The 23,027-nt window shown below is 46.7% G+C and overlaps 1 protein-coding gene and 1 pseudogene across 5 annotated transcripts; one reads left to right on the top strand and one right to left on the bottom strand.

Moving 5' to 3' along the window:
• Window positions 1-2,592: 2,592 nt before the first annotated feature.
• On the bottom strand, window positions 2,593-6,860 carry LOC128343808 (zinc finger protein 239-like; annotated as a pseudogene).
• A 5,219-nt stretch (window positions 6,861-12,079) lies between these two features.
• LOC128341636 (zinc finger protein 501-like) lies at window positions 12,080-22,533 on the top strand. 5 transcript variants are annotated; one of them, XM_053288012.1, is made up of 6 exons: window positions 12,080-12,628; window positions 15,167-15,602; window positions 16,105-16,228; window positions 17,777-17,859; window positions 18,104-18,230; window positions 20,405-22,533. In XM_053288012.1, the coding sequence occupies exons 2-6, from the start codon at window positions 15,204-15,206 to the stop codon at window positions 21,733-21,735; spliced, it is 2,064 nt and encodes a 687-aa protein (XP_053143987.1). In that variant the 5' UTR covers window positions 12,080-12,628; window positions 15,167-15,203; the 3' UTR covers window positions 21,736-22,533. The 5 variants fall into 5 exon arrangements, with proteins under 5 accessions (XP_053143987.1, XP_053143990.1, XP_053143988.1 ...); XM_053288013.1 differs by lacking the exon at window positions 12,080-12,628 and adding an exon at window positions 12,640-13,575; XM_053288014.1 differs by lacking the exon at window positions 12,080-12,628 and adding an exon at window positions 15,726-15,985 and having other exon boundaries at window positions 15,465-15,602.
• The last annotated feature ends 494 nt before the right edge of the window (window positions 22,534-23,027 follow it).

The following is a 23,027-nucleotide window of genomic DNA, read 5'->3' on the forward strand; positions in this document are numbered from 1 at the left end:
ACAGAAATAGATATAGTGGGCATAACAGAAACATGGTGGAACAGTGAGAACCAGTGGGACACTGTTATCCCTGGGTATAAACTCTATAGAAAGGACAGGGAGGGGAACCTTGGAGATGGAGTAGCACTGTATGTTAAAGAAGGCATAGAATCTAACAAGCTAGAAAACCTAGGTGGACTGGAATCCTCCACGGAAATCCTGTGGGTGACAATACAAGGCCCGAAAGGAGATGTGCTACTGGGGACGTGCTATCTCCTTCCAGATCAAAACACTGACAGTGACTGGGAGTTGCAGCAGGAAATCAGGGAGGTGTCAAGGAGAGGCAGGGCAGTAATAATGGGTGACTTCAATTACCCACACATAGACTGGGTAAATTCACAGTCAGGTCATGACAAAGAGGTCAAATTTCTAGATATGCCAAATTTCTAGTACGCCCTAGAACAGTTGGTCTTGGAACCAACCAGAGAGAAGGCAACCTTGGACTTAATCCTGAGTGGCACCCAGGACCTGGTGTGGGATGTCAGTGTAATCAACCCTTTAGGGAACAGTGACCATAGTGCAATCAAATTCAGCATACATGTGGGGAGAGAATCACCAAAGAAGTCTAACATAGACAGTTGGAATTTCAGAAGAGGAAACTTTTCCAAAATTAGGAGTATGGTGAAAAGAAAGCTGAAAGGGGAAATCAGGAGAGTCACTTCGCTCCAGATTGCATGGAGTTTACTCAAAACCACAGTACTAGAAGCCCAGTTAGATTGTATACCCAAAAGGAGGAAAGGTACCACTAAGTCCAGGAGGATGTCAGCATGGCTAACAGGTAAAGTCAAGGAAGCCATAAAAGGGAAGAAGACTTCCTTCCGAAATTGAAAGACCTGTCCAAATGAAGAGGGGGCGGGGGGAGGAACACACACTATGGCAAAATAAATGCAAGGTGACAATAAGGGAGGCGAAAAGAGAGTTTGAGGAACATTTTGCTAAAAGCATCAAGAGGAATAACAAAAACTTCTTTAAATACATCAGATGCAGGAAACCTGCCAGGGAAGCAGTTGGACCATTAGACTATGAGGGGGTGAAAGGGATTATTAAGGAGGATATGGAGGTTGCAGAGAAGCTAAATGAGTTCTTTGCATCCGTCTTCACAGCAGAGGATACTGAGCCTATACCTGTCCCTGAACCAGGCTTTTTGGGGATGGAGCTGAACTGAGTCAGATAGCAGTGACAAGAAATGATGTTCTAAACTGTGTGGAAAAACGGAAAACTAGCAAATCGCCAGGGCCGGACAGCATCCATCCAAAAGTACTCAAAGAACTCAAATGTGAAATTGCCGACCTCCCTACTACTCCCTGTCACTTATCGCTGCAATTAGGCTCTGTACCGGAGGACTGGAAAGTAGCAAATGTAACACTGATTTTCAAAAAGGGATCCAGGGGTGATCTGGGAAATTATAGGTCAGTGATGTCTCTAAATTCTGATTCAAAGTACTAGTGCCATCACAACTAGACTTGAGTCTGAAACGTTTTGGAGACCATTATAGAAGCCTCTGAAACATTTCAGCCACCGGGTCCGTTTTGGCTTTCAGAGGTGGCAGGGGTGCTCCCTTAAGTGCAGGGAAGGGTGCACTTACCGCTCCCGCCACATTTTCCCCGCTGGTGCTCCACTGTATCAAAGCCCCTCAGGGCAGCAGTGTACCTCCCTGCCGCCCCGTTGCCGTCCTCGGCTGGAAGTGGCCAGAAGTGCCAAGCATGTGTGCACCCGTCGCGTGCGCATGTGCACTCGTCTGCCGCCCGAGGGGCTTTGATGCAATGGAGCGCCAGCAGGGGAAATGTGATGGGAGGGGTAAGTGCACCCTCCCCTGCCTTTAATGGAACACCCTCGCCATCTCCCAAACGTGGAGGAGCGGTTCCGGGCATATCCCTACTCAAAACCATAGACAACTTTGCTGTATATGAGCACGTGGATGCAAGGCACGCAGAAAAATGCTGCTTCTTTTCTACACGTGTTGCTTGAGCACAGATTTTCATATGCGCACCATGCTGTAATCTGTCAGATCCTAACAAGATGTACTGCCCAATATAGAGATTTCTGAAGAGACACCCAAATATTTAAAAGGAAGAACATTACTATCTTTGCTGAGTGTTAATTGTCCATCTATGTTTGCTCTACTGATACCAAAGACCACCACTTTTCTTTTATCATAGTTGATCCTCAACTTCTCCTCCTCGCAGTAATCAGCCAATCTAATCAGAATTCTTCTGATCCTGATCTCAACGTAAGTGCCACATCATCAGCATAAATCAAGATCGAGACTTTGACCCTTTAAGTAAAGGGGAGAAGAAATTCTGAGACTCCATGATCTGTACTATATCACTGGTATAAAAATTAAATAAAAAGGGAGCCAATAGACAGTCCTGTTTGATTCGTCTGTTTAATAAAATTGGGTTGGATAGTAATGGTTGTTGGGCTATTCTAACCATGGCCGTGAGACCAGAGTGCAATTCAATCAGTAATCTAAGAAGCTGTTTGTCAGTGTCAGTCCTCTCAAGCTTTACCCACAGTCTAAATCTATCAATAGAATCAAACATTGACAAAAGGTCCGTATACAAAATATTAAGGTTTTTATTATGGCTGTTAGCATATTTCTAGACCAAGGCTTCAAGGTGATACAGTGATCTATTATGCTGTGACTCCTACAGAAAGCCTGCCTGCTCTGAGTGAAATATTTTTGTCTTTTCTGACCAATCCCCCAACTTGTTTATAAGGTGTTGAGTATATCATTTGGAGACACATCCCGGAAGATGACTGGGCAATAGTTGAAAGGCTCATCAGTGGGCATTCCATTAAAATAAATAAATAAATAAATAAATACATTTAATTTTTAATTTGATTTAGGGTTTTTAATTACTTAACACCCCCACCCCCCGGCCTTGTGCAGAGGGGAGGGAGTTTGTCCCAGCCTGTCCTGCACGAAGCCCAAGAAGGGTTCCGTTTGACCCTTTTGGTCAAGGGGCGGGGTTTCGGCCAGGATCGACCGATCCCTGCCCCATTCTCCATTCTCTCTTCAGTTGGGGCCAGGCAGTCATAGGAGAAGGAGCTCTCCCCTCCCTCCCTCCCCGGTACAGAGCGGGTCTAGCGACTGGCCGCCTGAAGGGGCCGAGTAGGAATTTTTTGCTCCCAATGCATTGGCCACTGTTGGGGTTTTTTTTGCCTACTCTGTTCTGTGTCCTGGGTGCGTAGTTGGAGTTAGGTCGGCCACAATGGCAGGAACAGTGCGGGCGGGCTGGTAATTTGAGGGTTAGAACATCGGTGAGCACCCTTGGATATGTAAAAGGGGTGATTGGTTAATCGCTCCTTTGTAGCCTGTGCGGCACGGGGAGAATGATTGCCATGAACCCTGCTTCAGGACTTCTCCAACCTTTGGGCTGTGCGGTCCGGGGTGGACGAATGCCTAGAAGTATCCAGATCCTCTCTTACAGAAGGGGGGGTCAGCTTTGAAGGAATTGGGTGGAGTGTACCTGCCCATTCCCGAGCCAGGGTGTGTCGCCCAGTAGGGCGCTGGGTAGGACTTCAGAGTTCTGACCTGCTTCTATTGGCCCGCACTGTTCTCTAAGGGTGATTAATCACCTGGTGTTCCAGTCTGCCATGCTTTGTGTAATAGTTAACAAAGTTGTGGCCCTTTTCTTCTATATTAAGTGTATGTGTCTTCTTGAGCTGGGGTCTGGGGACAATGTTTAATTTTTTGTTTTAAAATGTTTTTAAATTGTTAGTTGTGTTATTGTTTTTAATTTGTTTTAGCTTTTCATTGTTTTATAAGTTTGTTTTAATTGTAAACCACCCTGAGCCATTTTGGAAGGGCGGTATATAAATCAAATAAATAAATAAATAAATAAATAAATAAATAAATAAATAAATATCACATCAGGCACCATTATCCTCCCCAGGGGCTTTCCCAAGGGTCAAAGCACCAACCAACAGCTTGCACTCTAGTCCTGAAATTGCAAGCTACTTTGGGAGAAGGCCTGGTTCAGAAAGTGGGTAATCATAAGCTGTCTCATTTTGGGTGCTACCATAAATGGCCAAGAAATATTGAAACCATGTCTCAACTGGAAGATGAGCATCTGAGAGGGAATTAACTGTGTGCCAGTTGCCACTTATTCCCAGAACTTCCTATCATTTTACCTGGATTATACAGAGACCCAAGTCTCTTCATTGATCTTTAAAATAGGTGAGTTTCTTGACTTTCAAAAACTGCTTGTACTGAAAACGGAACTGTACCAATGATTGAATCGAGTGGACAGATCCTTCCAGAACTCTGGAGTTGTCCCAAAGCTTGTCTCTTAAAGCTGCACTCCTGGTCAAACCAGGTCTTCTTTATATGGCCCCTCCAAATTTGACCTGCTGTGGTCAGATGGTGGTTCATTATAGAGATAAATTCAGGTGTGGCGGGGGGGGGGGGGAGATATCTCATAAATGGCTGAACTAGGTAGTACTGCAAATTCCCTCTGTTTCAGCATCTGCTGAAAATTTAACATGGTTTTGATCTTCTTATTCAGAACAGTACCCCATACAAGATGTTGAGGCAAGTCTCACGATCCGTGAAACTCGTCGTAAGGGGGTTAGTGAGGAGAGCAGGCTTAGCACACTCCCCGCAGATTATCAAGGCAGCAGCTCTGGGGAGCCAGATCGACCGCCCACACAACTGCTTGCTCTGTCACAGAGCCGGCGGGGGCTGCGGGGATTGGGGGCCGTGCGGCCCCTGAAAGTTCCAGGATGCTGGAGAGACCCTGAGCCCAGGGGTCTCCTCGTGTGTTGCCGTGCCATGGCAATACACGATTTAAAAAACCGTGGTTAACGGAGCACTTGCTCCGAAGAGCTCACTCTGTTAACCTCGTTTTAGGTGAAGGCTACTTCAGCGGGTTATCCACTTTGAGGATACTGGGCTCGCCTGTGAGCTCGGTGGCTCTCACGCTCACCCCAAAGCGGGCTAGGCTCCTTTAGCCCGCTTTTGGCCAATCGTGAGAATAGCCTTGTTGTTTGTCTGGGGTGAGGCCCTTCAATTAATAGCATATTACAGATTGGGGTGCAGTATAGCAGAAAAGATCATGAGCAAAGCCAGATGGTAACTCTCTGATCTATTATATATGTCAACAGAGTGAAACTGTAAGAGAAATGTCAGAGATACCAGAAAGTAATCTATGACACTGGCACCGTTGGCGCTTAAAAAGGTGTAGAATCCACACAACTTATTGGAGTCAGGAACATGAAGAATGGAGAGACCAAATCTAAAGGCCAGATTCAGGAGGAAAACCCCATGCTTCTTCAGCACTTTTTCTAAGGAGGTCGAGAGGAGATACCACAAATCCTCTTACAAGACCTGCCTGAATTGAAAACAGAACTGTATCAAGGGTAAAATCTTTCCACCCTAACTCTGGCTTGGAGTTGTCATTGCTGCCAGGAGTCTCATTCAACTTGCATTCCTGCCAGGAGTCTCCTACATAAGCTATGAAAATACTTTTTAAAGACTGAGGGCATCTCAGAAAGAAATAGGTGACTTAAAATTGAGGCTGTGAAACAGGCTGTTTTTCCATCGCCATCCTGGCTCCTTCTCAGACTGAACGCTAATGTGGTTTCTCTCCTATGTGAATTCTTTGATGCATAAGAAGATGTACACTCTCGCTGAAGCTCTTTCCACACACTGAACACTGATATGGTTTCTCCTCTCTGTGGATTATTTGATATCATGTAAGGTTTATTTATTATTTACTATTTATTAATTTATTTGATTTATATACCACCCTTCCAAAATGGCTCAGGGCGGTTATGCTCCTGAGGAAGTTTCTCCCATCTAGTGAGCACAGATATGGTTTTATCCTGTGTGGATCCTTTGATGCACAGCAAGATTTGTGCTCCGGTTGAAGCTCTTTTCACACACTGAGCATTCATAGTGTTTCACACGTGTGTGGATTTTTTGATGTTGTGTTAGGCTTATGCTCCGGCTGAAGCTTTTCTCACACACTGAGCACTGATGTGGTTTTAGTCCTGTGTGGTTTCTTTGATGCACAGCAAGATTTGTGCTCCGGTTGAAGCTTTTGCCACACACTGAGCACTGATAGGGTTTCACCACTGTGTGGATTCTTTGATGCCTAGTAAGAGCTGAGCTATGCCTGAAGTTCTTTCCACACACTAAGCACTCATAGGGTTTCAGCCCTGTGTGGATTTTTTGATGTTGTGCTTATGCTCTGGCTGAAGCTCTTTCCACATACTAAGCACTGATACGATTTCTCCCCCGTGTGAATTCTTTGATGCCTTCTAAGATTTGTGCTTTGCTTGAAACAATTTCCACACACTGAACATTCGTAGGGTTTCAATCCTGTATGGATTCTTTGATGCACACCAAGATTTGTGCTCTGGTTGAAGCTCCTTCCACACACTGAGCACCGATATGGTTTCACCCCTGTGTGGATTCTTTTATGCACATCAAGATGTGTGCTCTGGTTGAAGCTCTTGCCACACACTGAGCACTGATATGGCTTCACCTCTGTGTGGATTATTTGATGCCTAGTAAGAGCTGAGCTCTGACTGAAGTTCTTTCCACAAATTAAGCACTGATAGGGTTTCACCCCTGTGTGGATTCTTTGATGCTTAGAAAGATCTGTGCTCTGCTTGAAACTGTTTCCATACTCTGACCATTTAAAAGGCTTCTCCCCTGTGTGGATTCTTTGATCCGTGCAATTGTTTGAGTTACAGGTTAAGGTTTTTGCATGTAGAGGAATCTTATTCCTTCTGTTTTTATTGTGACTTGCTTTCAGGATAAGAATTTCATGTGTGTTGATCCTTTGGGAACAATGGATTTCTCTCCCCCTTTCCAATTTCCTTCAGGTCTTCTCCACTGCATTTCACTCTCTCTCTCATCACCTACAAGAATAATGAGAGAAACCTTGGGATAGTTAAACACAGCCTCTTAGCAGGGAGCAAATGCCCTATTAACTGCTCTACGAATAACAGGGTACAGGAGACAGTCGAGAAGAGGCAGACCCTGCCACAAATTAAACAGCCTCTATTGGTTGTGTTTAAAAAGTAGCTGATGCCATGTAGGGTCCGGAATGTGGAAGTCCCAGTTTCAGTCCTCAGCATCTCCAGTTGAAACAGCTTAAATAATAGGGCTGGGAAGAACCCTGGAGCACTTGGAAGGCCCCTGTCAATCAAAAGAGATACTATTGGGCAAGATGGGCCAAAGGCAAATCCATAGATTAGGATGCTCAATAAGGCCTGACAATGCATACACGTCTCCCACCAGAGTTAGGACACCATAAGCACACACACACCCTTCCCACCTGGTGGATAACCCACCCGATAATTCCATGCCCGATGTATCAAAGGTCCCTCTCTCACAGCTTGTGAACTACCTGCACAACAAAAACCCTTTTTAGAAGGAAACAAAGAGAGAAAATATTTCAGGCCCATTTAGCAAGAACAAAGGTTAAGGGAAGCTGAAGGAGTCTCACTGAATTCCACTCAACCCTGCCTCCCTCCAGCCCCATGAATTGAAAACACAACATGGAAAGATGTTCTAACTCCTGCCCAGGGATGAGACAGGAGAGTAGCGGTTACTGCCCAGGACCAGAAGGATCAGTCTGGCAGCAGAATGCAAATACTGCTTGCCCAGCATGCTAGGAGGAAGAAGAGGTCAGAGGAGGAGTTAGAAACTTCATACTTGGTGACAGTACAGGGAAGGGATCTCAGCTAACTGGGCAAAGAGCTCCTCCTCCTCTTTGCAGGGAGAGAGCAACTGACCGTGTCCAGCCCCAGCACAGTGTCCCACAAACTTCTACTAGTTAAGATGCCATTTCTCACTTCAGGATTTAGCTTAGCCAAAGCTTCTACCTGGATACTGCAGGATGTGCAAGGCTCCAGTTTGTAAATTCACTGCTTTGTGTATCTCACAAGGGTACTGGATTAACAATCACGACTAAAAACTTCAGAGGAAAATCTCTTTCGAGATCCTGGTTTACTCACATGATTTCTAGGAAAGCAGTTGTAGAACATGAAGATACCAAAACAGAATTGATTACAGAAGCAAAATGAAAAAAGTGATTTCACGGAGAACAACCAGATTTACAAAAGAGCCCAGTGAGGTGCTAAAAGCAACCTAGCTTTGCATTTGGAGTTCTGATTTTTGATCCTTCTTCATGCCTATACAGAAATCAGAATATTTATTTTATTTAAAATATTTCTATACCGCCCAAAACTTGCATCTCTGGGCGGTTTATAATTAAAATCATTTAAAACATCAGAATATGCCAATATTTCAGTCCTCTCTGGATAGAAAACTCCTGTCACACAGAATCTATTTGATTCTTTTTGTTGATCTATTGTTACTTTAACTCAGATATACAATTAACCTCTAAATTCCTTCTCAAATTCTTATGTCTGAGGAGTTGAGTGTAAAGCTAGAGAGCTGACCAACTTAAGCACATCCTGAAAAACACTCAGTTTCAGGTGCAAAGGTTAGGCAATAAAGTCATCCTCTTCCAAACATTGTTGCATATTTTAGATGGTGAGCCTTCTGAGGACAGGGAACCTTTTTTTGCTAATGTTAATGCTACGCAACTACTTTGAAAGCCTTTTGTTGAAAAGTAGGATGTGTACAATGTATATATATATGCTCCAACCCAGAAGAACAGTTCCTTTTACACCATCATGTTGCCTCGAAAGAGGAGCAAGGAGGCAACTTCCAACATCTCCAGTCACACTCACATCTGGGGGGGTCAGTGTGACTTTAGCTTAGATTAGCTTATCTGAGATGCCTTACATTTTCATGAATGGAATTTTCAAGTTAAGGTGCCCATATTAACTTCGATGCCATATAAGCTGTAAAGACTTTGTACAGTCTGGTAAATGATGATGGATTAAGATATTAGACTCCATGCACCCACACTTAGCCATGAACAGAGATGCATCAGGCAGAAATTCATCAGGGGCATCTCTAGTAAGTGATTAGGGAAACTGCACCTGCTAAATGACTGCCTGGATGCATCCCGGCCCAGCCCAACGCCCAACTGAAAGACCAACACGAAGTGTGGGTGCATGGAGACTCATTTCTAAAGCCATCATCATATCATTTGGAATGCTTTGGAACACGCTCCCTGCTAAAATAAGAGCCACCCCATCTTTTACAACTTTTAAAAACAACTTTTATCCTCTGCTAACTTGGCAATGAGGCACCTTTTAACGTGGTGATTCTCTTTACTGAGCAGGGGGAGAGTAACTGGCCCTGTCCACCCCCAGCGCAGTACCTCCAGTGACTGTTGCTGGAGTCTATCTTATGTTTCTTTTTAGATTGTGAGCCCTTCGGGGACAGGGATCCATCTTATTTATTTGTAATTTCTCTGTGTAAACCGCCCTGAGCCATTTTTGGAAGGGCGGTATAGAAATCGAATTAATAATAATCATCTATATATTTAATTCTCTGAGATGTACCCATCACTAATCCCATGTGTGGCAGCTCTCGCAAGAGCAGGTGCCTGGGGATAGCGAGACAACGGTGGGAGACAACGGTGGCAGCGAGTTGGCCTGGCCCGGCTGCTGGTCGGCCAGAGGAGGAGGCGGCGGACCGGCCTGGCCCAGCCGCACGCTGGGAAGAGGAGGCGGCAGTCGGAGGAGGCGGCAGCGGGCTGGCTTGGCATGGCTGCCTGCCAGGAGGAGGAGGCAGGAGGAGGAGACAGCAGTGGGCTAGCCTGGCCCTGGCTTGGCTGCTGGAAGAGGAGGTAGCGGGCCAGCCTGGTCCTGGAGGCTGCGGTGGGCTGGGCTGGCCCGGCCACCGGGAGGAGGGGGTGGGATGAGGTGGCAGGCCAGTTTTCTGGCCAGCCCGCAAGCCAGAAAGCGTAGGGTGGGCGGAGAGGAGGTGGGCCGTCCAGTTGGCACGCAAGAAAGTGCCGGGGGGGGGCAGAAGCGGGGGAAGGGGGAGCGGCCAGCCAGAAAGCCAGGCATGCCGGTGTGGTGTGTGTGTGGCGGGGGGGACAGCAGCAGTGGGTGGCCCAGCAGCTAATTATTATTATTATTATTATTATTATTATTATTATTATTATTATAGCAGTCAAGACACATTTGTTCTCCCAGGCTTTTAATTAAATACTGTTTTAATAGTTTGATGGTTTTAAATAGTTTTAATGGTGTTTCAAATCTTAAATTATTGTAATGTTTTTAACTTTTTAATTTGTTGTATTGTTTTATTGTAAACCGCTCAGAGACTTGCGTTTCAGGTGTTAAACAAATATGTTAAACAAACAAACCAAAAAACAAATATACCACACTGTACAACATCTTTGCAGTTTATATGGTGTGGAAATTAAGATGGGTAACCTAACTTGCAATTTCCATTATTTTTAGAGCACGTGTGAATATGTAAATAATCTTAACTCTCATCTTAAACTGTTTTTGGTTTTTGGATTACTGAATTATCTTCACTGAAATCCTGACTTTGCATTGAGATGGAAGAACAACAGATGCAGTTCTTGCTTTCTCTATCTAGCAGCCAAGACAAGGAGGAAGCCTTACCCAGAGAGGCCAGATGCCCAGAATTCTCCTCCATGACTTCCTTGTGCAGAGCCCTTTGGGCAGCATCCAGCAGAGCCCACTCCTCTTCCGTGAAGCACACAGCCACTTCCTCAAAGGCCACCTGACCCTGAAATAAGAACAACATTATTTCTCTTCATAGGTCATGCAAGGATCTGAACATATACTCAAATGAGTCCATAGGAACATAGGAAGCTGCCATATACAGAGTCAGACCATGGGTCTAAATAGCTCAGTATTGTTTTCATAGACTGGCAGAGCCTTCTCCAAGGTTGCAGGCAGGAATCTCTCTCAGCCCTATCTTGGAGAAGCCAGGGAGGGAACTTGGAACCTTCTGCTCCTCCCAGAGTGGCTCCATCTCCTGAAGGGAATATCTTACAGTGCTCACACTTCTAGTCTCCCTTTCATATGCAACAAGAGCAGACCCTGCTTATCTAAGGAGACAAGTCATGCTTGCTACCACCAGACCAGCTCTCCTCTCTGACTGCTGGATCCAGATATTCCACACTAAGCAACTTTGGCAAAAGCAAGGGGGAATGAGCAGGGGAGAATAGCACACAGGGCCGTCCTCCGCCCATATCCTCCACTCATCCCTTACCTGTCCTGGGGATGGTGTGGCAACTGTATCCCTTCTGCCAGCAAGAAGAGAAGGGGGCTTTAAGTGGATTATGGTAGAAGACCCCGTTAGAGTTGGAAATATATTCTTTATAACTAAAGTTTTTTTGTCAATTTTTAGATTACTAACAGGATTATATAAAGCTGATACATCAATTGTATATGGAGAATTATATATATTTAATAGTTTGTAGCATTTCTAGTTATGTAAGTTTCAGTCATTGGAAAGAAATGGGGTCACCCGCACTGCCCATATTAAGAACTGCTTCTCTGACCTTTTTCTCCATCGGTCCCCCCAAGTCCCCACCCAGCCTCCTTCATCCCAAAATGGAGAAGGAAACCAGTTTCTAATTGTATTCAGTGCATCCAAATTCAGAGGTGTAGCTTCCTTGGGATCTCTTGTCTTGTCAGGATCTCTGCTGGCTTCGCAGAGTGGTGGTGGGGGTGGGGGTGTTCCTTGATAGGGGTGTCCCAACAGAGACACGCACACACCCCATGATTGCTCAGTTGCCCAAACTCCCTCCCTGTGTGGGGCCAGTTCAACAATCAATTCTATTTATTTATTTTAGGGAATGTATATGCTTCTCTTTCAAAAAGAGAAGAATCCCAAGGAGGCGAAGAAAGAATATCAAATCTGACTAAACTGATATCATCAATCAACATTTAATTTAAAACATCTAAAAATACGAAAGAGTCGAAAAGCTTCCTTGGGAGATGAAATCACACAGACACGACTTCTTGCAGCCTCCCCAGCGCCGAGGAATGGGGGGGGAGGCACGTGCACATTAATTTCTCCTCCCCCCGTCCCACTCCTGCCTCCCCCCCCCGTCCTTTCCCAAGATTCCCTCCGCGCTCCCGCCCCCCTTCCCGTGCATCACAGCCCTCCCGGTCCCCGGGCTCTCCTGCATGCACCCCAGCCGCCCTTTGCACTCACCCGGCTCCCTTGCTGCGACGGGGCTGGGGGAACTGGGCTGCTCAGGGTTGCACAGCACTCAAGGAGGGACGCGAAGCCTCCTTCGCCGGGCAAAGTGTGGTGGGGTCGCAAGTAAGGCGCCCCGTCCGACCTCTAGTGGCAACTTCCCTAGGGGGCCCCTCTAGCAATCTCGCCTCCCTCACTTTCACCCTTAGACTGACCTTCTCCTGTCTGCAAAAGGGACTCCTCCAAAGGGAAGGCAAGGAGAGGCGGAAAGGCCGTTTGTACGGAGGATCGCCTCACTTCGGATTGTGCGCGGGTGGCAATGTGTGTTACGCACTCGCTTCGGCAGGACATATCTGGAGGGATACAGAGGGACGTGGCAGGAGGAGGGTTAAACAGAGCGAGTAGAGACTCCTAGAGCAAGAGCGCAGGAAGAGGGGGCACTCTGCACGGGAAGACGCACCTCCCCTCCCCTTTCCCCTTTCTAAGTGCACCGCAGCATTACCTCTGTCTACGAAGCTGCCGGTGGGTGCAAAGTGTGCGAGTTGAAGACGGCAGGGGACGGAGGTGGGGGGAGGGCCCAGCAAGGCTGCAGATTGGGAGGGGCTGGAGACAGTGAAGGATCCCCACCCTCCCTGGCCCTGCTTTTGCATGGGGGGGGGCTGCTACTCCCCCGCCCCCTTGGCCATAGCTTCAGCTTCTGCAAACCTGAAGAAGGGTGACTGCAGGATGTGCGCAAGATGATCTGACAATCAGAGAGAGAGAGAGAGGAATTGGGGGAGTGGAGAGGTCTCTGCTTCTTTACTGGACGGATTTGATCCAAGGGGTTAAAAATGAGAGATTTGAGGGTTGTGTTTGAATGAACTGTGTATTGGGACACCCCTGCTCTTTTATTGGGATATCCCCTGCCCGCTTCCTGCACAGCCCCACCTCCTTAAGAAAACATGACCTTGGATATTCCCAACCATTTGGTATCTGGGGTAAGCAAAGGGCATGTAGGGTGCAGCCAGCAGAGGGGGGTGCCAGGCTGGAAAGTAGGGAGGGGGCACTCTGACAACTGGAGTGGAAATTCCCAGACAGTGCATGTAGAGAAGAAGTTGGGAGGCAGTCGGTGATGAGCTCCCACATTCTCTTCCATAGGAACATAGGAACATAGGCAGCTGCCATATACTGAGTCAGACCATTGGTCTATCTAGCTCAGTATTGCCTTCACAGACTGGCAGCGGCTTCTCCAAGGTTGCAGGCAGGAATCTCTCTCAGCCCTATCCTGGAGAAGCCAGGGAAGGAACTTGAAACCTTCTGCTCTTCCCAGAGTGGCTCCATCCCCTGGAGGGAATATCTTGTAGTGCTCACACATCAAGTCTCCCATTCAGATGCAACCAGGGCTGACCCTGCTTAGCTATGAGGACAAGTCATGCTTGCTACCACAAGACCAGCTCTCCTCTCCTACCTGTTTATCCTGAACATTATCGGTGTGTGTGCTTTGTGTTTTTGGAGCCAATGTTTTGAAATTGGAGTCAGGGAGTCAATGCTATGAGATCACTTTCCCTACTGCAGCTAGTCAGCAAGCAGACTGAGATCTGCTCATAGAGTGAATCCAGAGAATTAATAGTACACCCAATAGTTACAGGCAGAGGGACTTGGGGTGTGTGTGAGTTGTACGAGACAAAGAGGTGGACGGAATTCTCTGTATTATTATTATTATTGTACATTTATATCCTGCTCTTCCTCCAAGGAGCCCAGAGCGCTGTATTACATACTTAAGTTCCTCCTCACAACAACCCTGTGAAGTAGGTTAGGCTGAGATCGAAGTGACTGGCCCAGAGTCACCCAGCAAATATCATGGCTGTATGGGGATTTGAACTTGGGTCTCCCCAGTCCTAGTCCAGCACTCTTAACACCACACAGTGCCTTTCTGGTGATCCCTCCCCTGCCCCCAGCTCCAGTCTCCAGTTTCTCTGTGAGACTTGCCATTCATCAGAGGCATTCTTACAGTGAAAAGCTTCCATTGCCAGCTCAAAGAATCCAGGTTTCCTTATAAAATTTCAGTGCATTGCAGGGTGTAATTATATGCAGAGAGGAAGGCAGTGCATTCACAGGACTTAATAGCAACCTGAGCCCACCCCACTCCTGGCCCTGATTTTGGCAGCCCTTCTGTTAAGAGAAATTGGCCCCTGAGCAAGGAGGTCTCTTGGAGTTCTTACAGAGTGCCAACAAGGATGTGTACAAAGGTGATCCAGTTGACATAGTACAATTGTACTTCCAAAAAGGTTTTGACAAAGTTTCTCATCCAAGGCTCTTGAAAGCAAAGTTAGCAGTCATGGGCTAAGGGGACAGGTTCAGTTTTTTTTAATTGGTAACTTGTTAAATGGTATAATACAGAGGATAGGAATATATGACAGTTTCACAAGGGAGGGGGATGATGTGGGGGGCCCCAGGAATCTGTACTGGGACCAATGCTTTTTAATTTATTCATAGATTTAGAAATTGGGGTAAGCAGCGAGGTGGCCAGAATTACAGTTGACACTAAATGATTTCAGGTAGTGAAAACCAAAACATTGTAAGGAGCTATAAATAAGTGTAAGGTGATGTACATTTGAGCAAAAACCTCTAACTTTACATATACACTCATGGGGTCTCAGCTGTTGATGACTGAACAGGAGAAGGACTGAGGTGGACAGCTCACTGAAAGTGTGCGGCAGCTGTGAAAAAGGCAAATTCCATTCTGAGAATCAATAGGAAGAGGGTTGATTTAGCCAGTTCAATGGCTACTAGTCAGAGGACTATATGCCACGTCCCGCCTCAAAGGCAGGATGCCTCTGAGTACCAGTTGCAGGGGAGTAACAGCAGGAGAGAGGGCATGCCCTCAACTCCTGCCTGTGGCTTCCAGCTCTTGCCTGTGGGCTTCCCAAGGCATCTGGTGGGCCACTGTGGGAAACAGGATGCTAGACTGGATGGGCTTTGGGCCTGATCCAACAGGGCTACTCTTATGTTCTTTCTTTCTTTCTTTCTTTCTTTCTTTCTTTCTTTCTTTCTTTCTTTCTTTCTTTCTTGGGCGGGTAGGGTATTCCTGGAAGTTGCCTTAAAATAAAAAGCCAAGATGGAAGATGAATACTCATTTGGCTGCAGAGTAATTGGAGGTCATGACAGTAGAAGCACTGAGGAATTCTGGGAAAAGACAGAGCAAAAGATGCTGGGAGAAGATACAATCTGCTCAGATGCACAGTGCTTCAGGCAGTTCTGCTACCTGGAGGCCAAGGGCCCCCGAGAGGTTTGCAGCCAACTCCACAGCCTTTGCCACCAGTGGCTGAAGCCAGAAAAACACACAAAAGTTCAGATCCTAGACCTGGTGATCCTGGAACAGTTTTTGAGCATCTTGCCCCCAGAGCTGGAGAGCTGGATCAGAGAGTGTGGAGCAGAGACCAGTTCCCAGGCAGTGGCCCTGGCAGAAGGTTTCCTCCTCAACCAGGCACAGGCCAAGAAGCAGGAAGAGCAGCAGGTGAGAGTGTGTTTTTTAAATAAGTGTCCAGGTGAAGAAGTAATCACCCTGGGTAGCCCAAAATTTAAGGGAGGAACATTCCAGGAAGAATTATTCCAAGCTGCTTTTTTGATTATGCTGCAGATTTTGATGATGACCCTACAGCTTGGGAGGATGACTTGAAGTATTTAGATCCTACCTTTTGGTTAAAAATCAATGAAGATAAGTAAGAACACGAGCCACAAGACCAGTTCCCAGCCAGAAGTTTAGATTCTTCTCCCAAAGCTCCCTGACCTAAAGCTGCCTTTGCCTTGTGCCTGAAAGCCAAAAGCAGAGCAGAGGGGGACTCCCTGGGACTGGGGTTTCACCATCTTGGGGCCTCTGCGGAGGAGTCCCTGTCTCAGGTACCTTAGGCAGTCCCCAAGCAGCATCCCCAAGGATGGTCTTAGTTCATATGGGAGAAAGAAGTCCTAGATGTGGACCATTTCTAATCACTCTCCCTATTTCCTTTCTGGACTTTTAGGGGCAGAGGCCATCAAAAGCAGCCACTGATCTACCTGAGGCAGAGAAAGCTCCGTTGGGCCCTGGAGAGGAGTCACTGTTCAGTGGGTTCGTGCAAGCAGGTGACAGAGGAAACACCTTGAGGGGTAAGGAATTGCAGGCAGTATTTCCTCTGGTTTCCTTCAGGTACCTGATATCTGAATTTCCTTCAGGTACCTGAAATCTATGCACTGCACTGTGCTTTTCTTTCTCTTGATATTTTGTGGGGAGAAAAATCTTCCCATTCTCTTATCCTAGGTTAGCTATGAAGCTTTAAGACCTTATACTGTATATCTTAGAGAGCGCCTTCTTCTGCATGATCCCCACCGGACATTAAGGTCACCTGAGGAGGCCCGTCTCCAGTTACCACCAGTTCGTCTGGTGGTGATTCAAAGGTGGGCCTTCTCTGTAGCTGCTCCTGGGCTGTGGAATGCACTCCCTGCAGAAATCCATCATTTGAATTCATTATTGGTTTTCAGGAGAGCCCTTAAAACCTATCTGTTTGGCCTGGCCTTCCAGGGTTTTTAAACTGATGTAAATGTTTTAATTGTTAATTTGGTTTTATGTTGTGTTTATAGTTTTTGTTTTTAACTGTTTATTGATTTTAATTGTTTTTATTTTAATGTAAATCACCCTGAGCCATTTTTGGAAGGGCGATATATTAAATAAAAGTCCAATTCAGCATTGTGAATTATGCCCAAAGTCTAGTTTGGGAAGAGTTTATTTTCACACAAGTATATGGAATATTGTTGTATTTTACTTGATTAGCTAGCTTGATTTCCCTCCATCAATTAGTCCTCAAGGTAACATATGACAGTGCAAATGGGCAGAATAAAATTCGACACAGATTCCGCAGGATAGAGCTACAAGTGTCTAAGTAATGCAAAATGTTTTTGCCTGCGTTCCGAAGCTAGGTTCTGGGTTCAGAAGAAAAGGGCCATTTCCCTGTGCCCAGGAAGGAGATTCCAAAGGGTGGGAGTTGGGAGGAAGGAGCCCGTTCCCCAAATTCTCTCAGGTCTAAGCCTGTAAAATGGAGGGATGAGAAGCAAGGCCTCTCCACAGCGAACATGAGGTACCCAGTGGGGAGAGAAAGTCATAGCTGAGGTATTCATTCTCTCAGGATAGCAGAAGCACCACCTACCCACAATGAACTAGCCTCCCCTTTTAATAACTTCTTCAGAGGCCGTGCTCAGAGTCCCCCCCACTTTCTGAGCGGGGCCTTCTTGGTTGTGGTGCTTCTTTTTAGGAATACAGTATCTGCATGTTCCATCAAGCCCTGTGGTTTTCTTTGGTAGAATACAGGGGCCATTTACCTTACCATTGCCATCTCCCACGCAGTATGAGATGATGCCTTTCAGCATCTTCCTATATCGCTGCTGCCCAATATAGTACCAGTGGGGATTTGAACCGGCAACCTTCTGCTTGTTAGTCAAGCATTTCCCCGCTGTGCCACTTAAGGTGACTGTGGCTCTCATAGATTGTTAAAATATGTTGTCAGCCATCTTGGGAGTGTGACTGAAAGCAAGGGAAGGAAAATGTTAATGACTAAATAAAATGAGGAAATAAAGGTAAGGACATACTCGTTGAGTGTGGCCAGGCAGCAAACAAGATCTGTGGTGTTGTCTATTTTTTCTTTTCTTTTCTCCCCTTCCCAGGTGGCAGAATTTCACTGGTTCTCCATTCCAGGCCTTCTCCTCTTTGTGGCAAAGAGATGACAGTCTCTGGGCAACTGGACCAGGTAGGGGAGGATTTGTGCAGGAGAAGAGCGGGGCACAGCTTGGGGGCCTCTGTCCCCTGAGCATCTCCCTGGGCCTGGAGGAATCTGCCTCCCTCTCTTGTCTTGGGATGTCAAATCCACCCACTCGGAGGACTTTAAAGGCCGCTGGGGGAACTTTGGCTGCTGCAGAAGAACTTCCAGCCATTTGTTCCTTCTCTGGTTGCTATATTACCTGTGAGGACAAAATGCTTCCTTCTTATGTCAGGGTCCGGTGACCTTGGAGGTGGTGGCTGTGAATTTCTCAGAGGAGGAGTGGGCTCTGCTGGATCCAGACCAAAGGGCTGTACATAAAGAGGTTATGGAGGAAATCTGTGACCATCTGGCCTCTCTGGGTAAGGCTCCACTTCCCCATTACGATTGCCATTTCTGTTCTGTATTATTTTATTATTATTTTACATTTATATCCCACTCTTCCTCCAAGGAGCCCAGAGCGGTGTACTACATACTTGAGTTTCTCTTTCACAACAACCCTGTGAAGTAGGTTAGGCTGAGAGAGAAGTGACTGGCCCAGAGTCACCCAGCTAGTTTCATGGCTGAATGGGGATTTGAACTCGGGTCTCCCCGGTCCTAGTCCAGCACTCTAACCACTACACCACACTGGCTCTCCTCATTAGTGAACACAACATTAGTGAACACAGGGGCATAGCAAGGTTGAGTGGCCATGGGGATTTTAAAAAACACACACACTGCTGCCCTTCTCAGAATAATAATAATAATTCTTTAGGGATGTGCATGAAGTTTCTTTGGCACTGGCTGGAGTAGTCCTTTAAGGGCGGGGGAGGGTGCACTCACCCCTCCCGCCGCATATCCCCCGCTGGCTCTCCGTTACTTTCAAGCCCCTTGGGGCGGCAGCGTTCCTCCCTGCCGCCCCGTTTTTGTCATCGGCCGGAAGAAGTAACCGTGCGTGTGCCCGTCGTGCGCGCGCACCCGCATGGCAGACGGGTGTGTGCACGCCCGCAACTGGCACACACACACTTGCTTCTTCCGGCCACTTCCGGCTGATGACAAAAACGGGGTGGCAGGGAGGAACGCTGCCGCCCCAAGGGGCTTGAATGTAACGGAGCGCCGGCGGGGGATATGCGGCGGGAGGGGTGAATGCACCCTCCCCTGCCCTTAAAAGACTACCCCCGCCGGTGCCGAAGCACTGAAACGGCCCCCGGAGCCGAAACGTTTCGGAGGCCTTTATAATGGCCTCTGAAACGTTTCGGGCACAAGCCTATTATTCTTGAGTGTGGTTCACTGAATATTGAGTGTGGTTCACTGAATATTGACTGAATATTATTCTTGAGTGTGGTTCACTGAATATTACTATTGAGTGTGGTTCACTGAATATTGAGTGTGGTTCACTGTATATTCTTGAGTGTGATTCAGTGAATATTACTATTCACTGAATATTACTTGAGTGTGGTTCACTGAATATTACCTTAAATTGTACTGAAAGAAGGAAATCTTCCTTCCTCTGCAAGAGGGAAGCGTTTCTGATCCTACAAAAACAGGAAACTCAAGTTCAGAAGTAGAAAGATTCAGGAGTGCAAGTCGCTCCTTTCTCCAGCTGACTCTCCGCAGCTGAAATTTATGAGGGACCAGAGAGAGAATGCATGAAAAAGCAAGACAGAGAAAGCTCAGCTCTGGAGATGTTCCTTAAATAAAACAAGCCATTTGAATTTGCATGCTGCAGAAGGAGAAGGAAAGTGGTGGAGAGACCTGTCCCAAAGCACTTCTGTTAAGTCTTGTAAAGAGATGGGGACGAGAGAGAAGGCACACCCTGAGTCACATTTCCCACAAGTTCAAGCCCTGTCATCTCTGCAGTGGGGACTGAGGGAGCTTGGACCAAGGGAAAGAAGGGGTTCATCAAGGTGGGGATCCGATCATGGGAGAAACATAGGTTTCAGGCACCCTACCCCCTTTCCTCTGTGCCTCCAACCAAAGCCCTCAGGGCTCAGATCCCTTCCAGTGTTCCTTGTAAGAGGGATTCCCAGATGTTGTTGACTACAACTCCCAGAACCCCCAGCTGCAATGGCCTTTGGCAGGGGATTATGGTAGTCAACAACATCTGGGAATCCCTCTTACAGGGAACACTGCTCCCATCCCACTTCATGCAGTCAGCTGCTCCTCAAGGTGAAACAGCTGGGGCCATTGCTGATGCTCCTTCCTCTTCCTTCCAGAAGAGGATACTTGGGAGCCCAGCCATCAGCCTCTTGTTGTTCTGCTCTGAGAACATTGAATGATGCCAGCATCACAGTGGGGACAGCAGAAGCAGGGGAAGAGAGAAATTCAGCCATCAAGTGGTGCTGCCAGTGGGTTGCGGGGAGAGGAGGAAGATGAGGTGATTAGCACTGGCCGAAGGGGTTGGTGTGCCACTTAGAGCCCATCAAAAGTTGCTTTTGAGTATGTGGCAGGTTTTGCTTCCCCACACATACATATACAGTAGAGCAGTAAATTGGGTTTCTTCTGCTATTTCAAGCTCTCTTTCTCCCTCCTGGGGAGGCTTTCTTTATCCTTACAGATAGTGGAGGGGAAACCAAGAAAGAATTTGAACAGCAGGGGATTGTGGACACAAAACATCAGGGGATAAAGAAATCTGCTTCTGAGTGCTTGGACTTCCATGAAATTCCAGGCCAAAAAAATTACTGTGAAGGGAATGGAAAGAATAAATCCTCTCCACATCCAAAAATCTTAACCATGAAGTCCAACTGTAGCAATGATCAGAAAATTCCTACAGGTGAGAAAAATTATGAATGTGCAGAGTGTGGAAAGAGCTTTGCTCACAACTCAAGCCTTATTTCCCATCAAAGAATCCATACAGGAGAAAAACCATATCAGTGTTTAGAGTGTGGAAAGAGCTTCAGCAAGACCTCCAACCTAATTTCCCATCAAATAATTCATACAGGAGAAAAACCATATAAATGCTCACAATGTGGAAAGAGTTTCAGCAAGACCTCAAGCCTTACTTCCCATCAAAGAATTCATACAGGGGAAAAACCATATAAATGCTCAGAATGTGGAAAGAGCTTCAGCAACAGGGCAAACTTTATTTCCCATGAAAGAATACACACAGGGGAGAAACCATATCAATGCTCAGAATGTGGAAAGAGCTTTGGCCAGAGTGCAGGCCTTAGTTATCATCAAAGAATACACACAGGGGAGAAACCATATCAGTGCTCAGTGTGTGGAAAGAGCTTCAGCCAGAGTGCAAGCCTTAGTTATCATCAAAGAATACACACAGGGGAGAAACCATATCAATGCTCAGTGTGTGGAAAGAGCTTCAGTATGACCTCACAGCTTAGTTGCCATAAAAGAATACACACCGGAGAAAAACCATATCAGTGCTCAGAGTGTGGAAAACATTTCAGCCAGATCTCAAGTCTTACTTCCCATCTAATAATCCACACAGGGGAGAAACCATATCAGTGCTCAGAATGTGGGAAAAGCTTTAGCCGGAGCTCAGATCTCACTTCCCATCAAAGAGTCCACACAGGGGGGAAACCATTTCAATGCACTGAGTGTGGAAAGAGCTTCAGACACAGCTCAAGCCTTACTTCCCATCAAAGAATCCACACAGGGGAGAAACCTTATCAGTGCTCAGAATGTGGGAAAAGCTTTAGCCGGAGCTCAGATCTCTCCTCTCATCAAAGAGTCCACACAGGGGAACAACCATACAAATGTTCAGAATGTGGAAAGCGCTTCAGACACAGCTCTAGCCTGACTTCTCATCAAAGAATCCACACAGGAGGGAAACCATTTCAATGCTCTGAGTGTGGAAAGAGCTTCAGGCAGAGCACACATCTTTCTTCCCATCAAAGAATCCACACTCGAGAGAGACCATCTCTATGCTGAGAGACTGTTGGCTCCTTGGGAGCATTTTATTTCTCCTCTTGTAGCTATAAATCATCTGCATCCATTTTTAGTTGGGAAAGGCATCTGCCTGGGAGACCCTCCCAAGACAAATGTGGGACTTGCAAATGCTTTCCTGTCATGGACACAGAAAGGGATAAGAGGAACCGTGTCTGTGTCATTGGGAAGCGTCTCTCTATCAACATGTTAGATAGAAAGTCTGCCAGTTCAGAAGCAGTCTGCCAGTTCAGAAGGAGATAGCAGTGCTGTTTAGATTTCTGTGCAAAAAGCATAGAGTCTCTGATCTGCACAAGGGGTGGCTGACCCATAAGCAGAGGGACTCCTCTGTCAAGGGCAGGGATGCTACAGTGGAGTTGCAGCAACATGCTCAGGTAGAGTTGGTTGGGATGAAGAAGCCACTGACAGCATGGGGTAGTGGGTAGCCCTGGGGAGAACCAGGTTCAAAGTCCTCAGTCAGGAAGCTGCAGAGAGGGACCTGGAAGCTATCAGTCAGCTTCACGTACCTTGCAGGGTTGTTCTGAGTATGGAATGGAATGCAGAATCCTCCATCTCAGTGGTGCCTAACCTGTGTTCTTCAGATACGACTGAACATCAACTCCCATCATTGAAAGCCACCATTTATTGAATTGCTGAATCAATCAATAGTTCAGCAGCATCTGGAGGACCACAGGTTGGTAGCCCCTGCTCTATCTCCTTCTGAACAGGGGTATATAATTATTTGTAGTAGTTTTTCTAGTGGCTCTTTGAGTGGAATAAAAATGCAATAAATAATAAATCAAGTCCATTTCTCTTCTTTCCACCTACCAGGTGGAAACCCAAGAGGTAAGGAGCCTTGATCAGTTACTCTAGATTGAGACCTTCATCCCACTTCTGTTCACACTTAGATGTTTTGAAGTACGAGGCAGGCCCAAATCTGCTTGGGTTTGGGCTGATCAGACAGGAACCAGTGGTTGCTGAGCAGTGTGTGCTCTCCAGGGACGTGCCAAGTCTGGTTCACGTGCTGCATGACCAAGATTTTCCTGCATTCTGTAAGCAAGATTTGAAGCTGGGAGGATTTCAATAAAGTGGAGTGGGATCTGGATTGGGTCATTTCACACTGCACGCCCATTGGGAGTGTGCACTTTGCACTTTGAACCAGCAACCTCTTGCTCCCTAGGCAAGTTACTTCCCCGCTGTGCCATTAGGTGGCTCTGGGGCAGGGACCCCTTTGTTCTGCTGCCTTATCTGACTCACTCACAGGCCTCGCAGAACCTTTGAAAGACCCATTTTAATCC

This window comes from Hemicordylus capensis, chromosome 2 (genome assembly GCF_027244095.1).
Source record: "Hemicordylus capensis ecotype Gifberg chromosome 2, rHemCap1.1.pri, whole genome shotgun sequence".
Lineage (NCBI taxonomy): Eukaryota > Metazoa > Chordata > Lepidosauria > Squamata > Cordylidae > Hemicordylus > Hemicordylus capensis.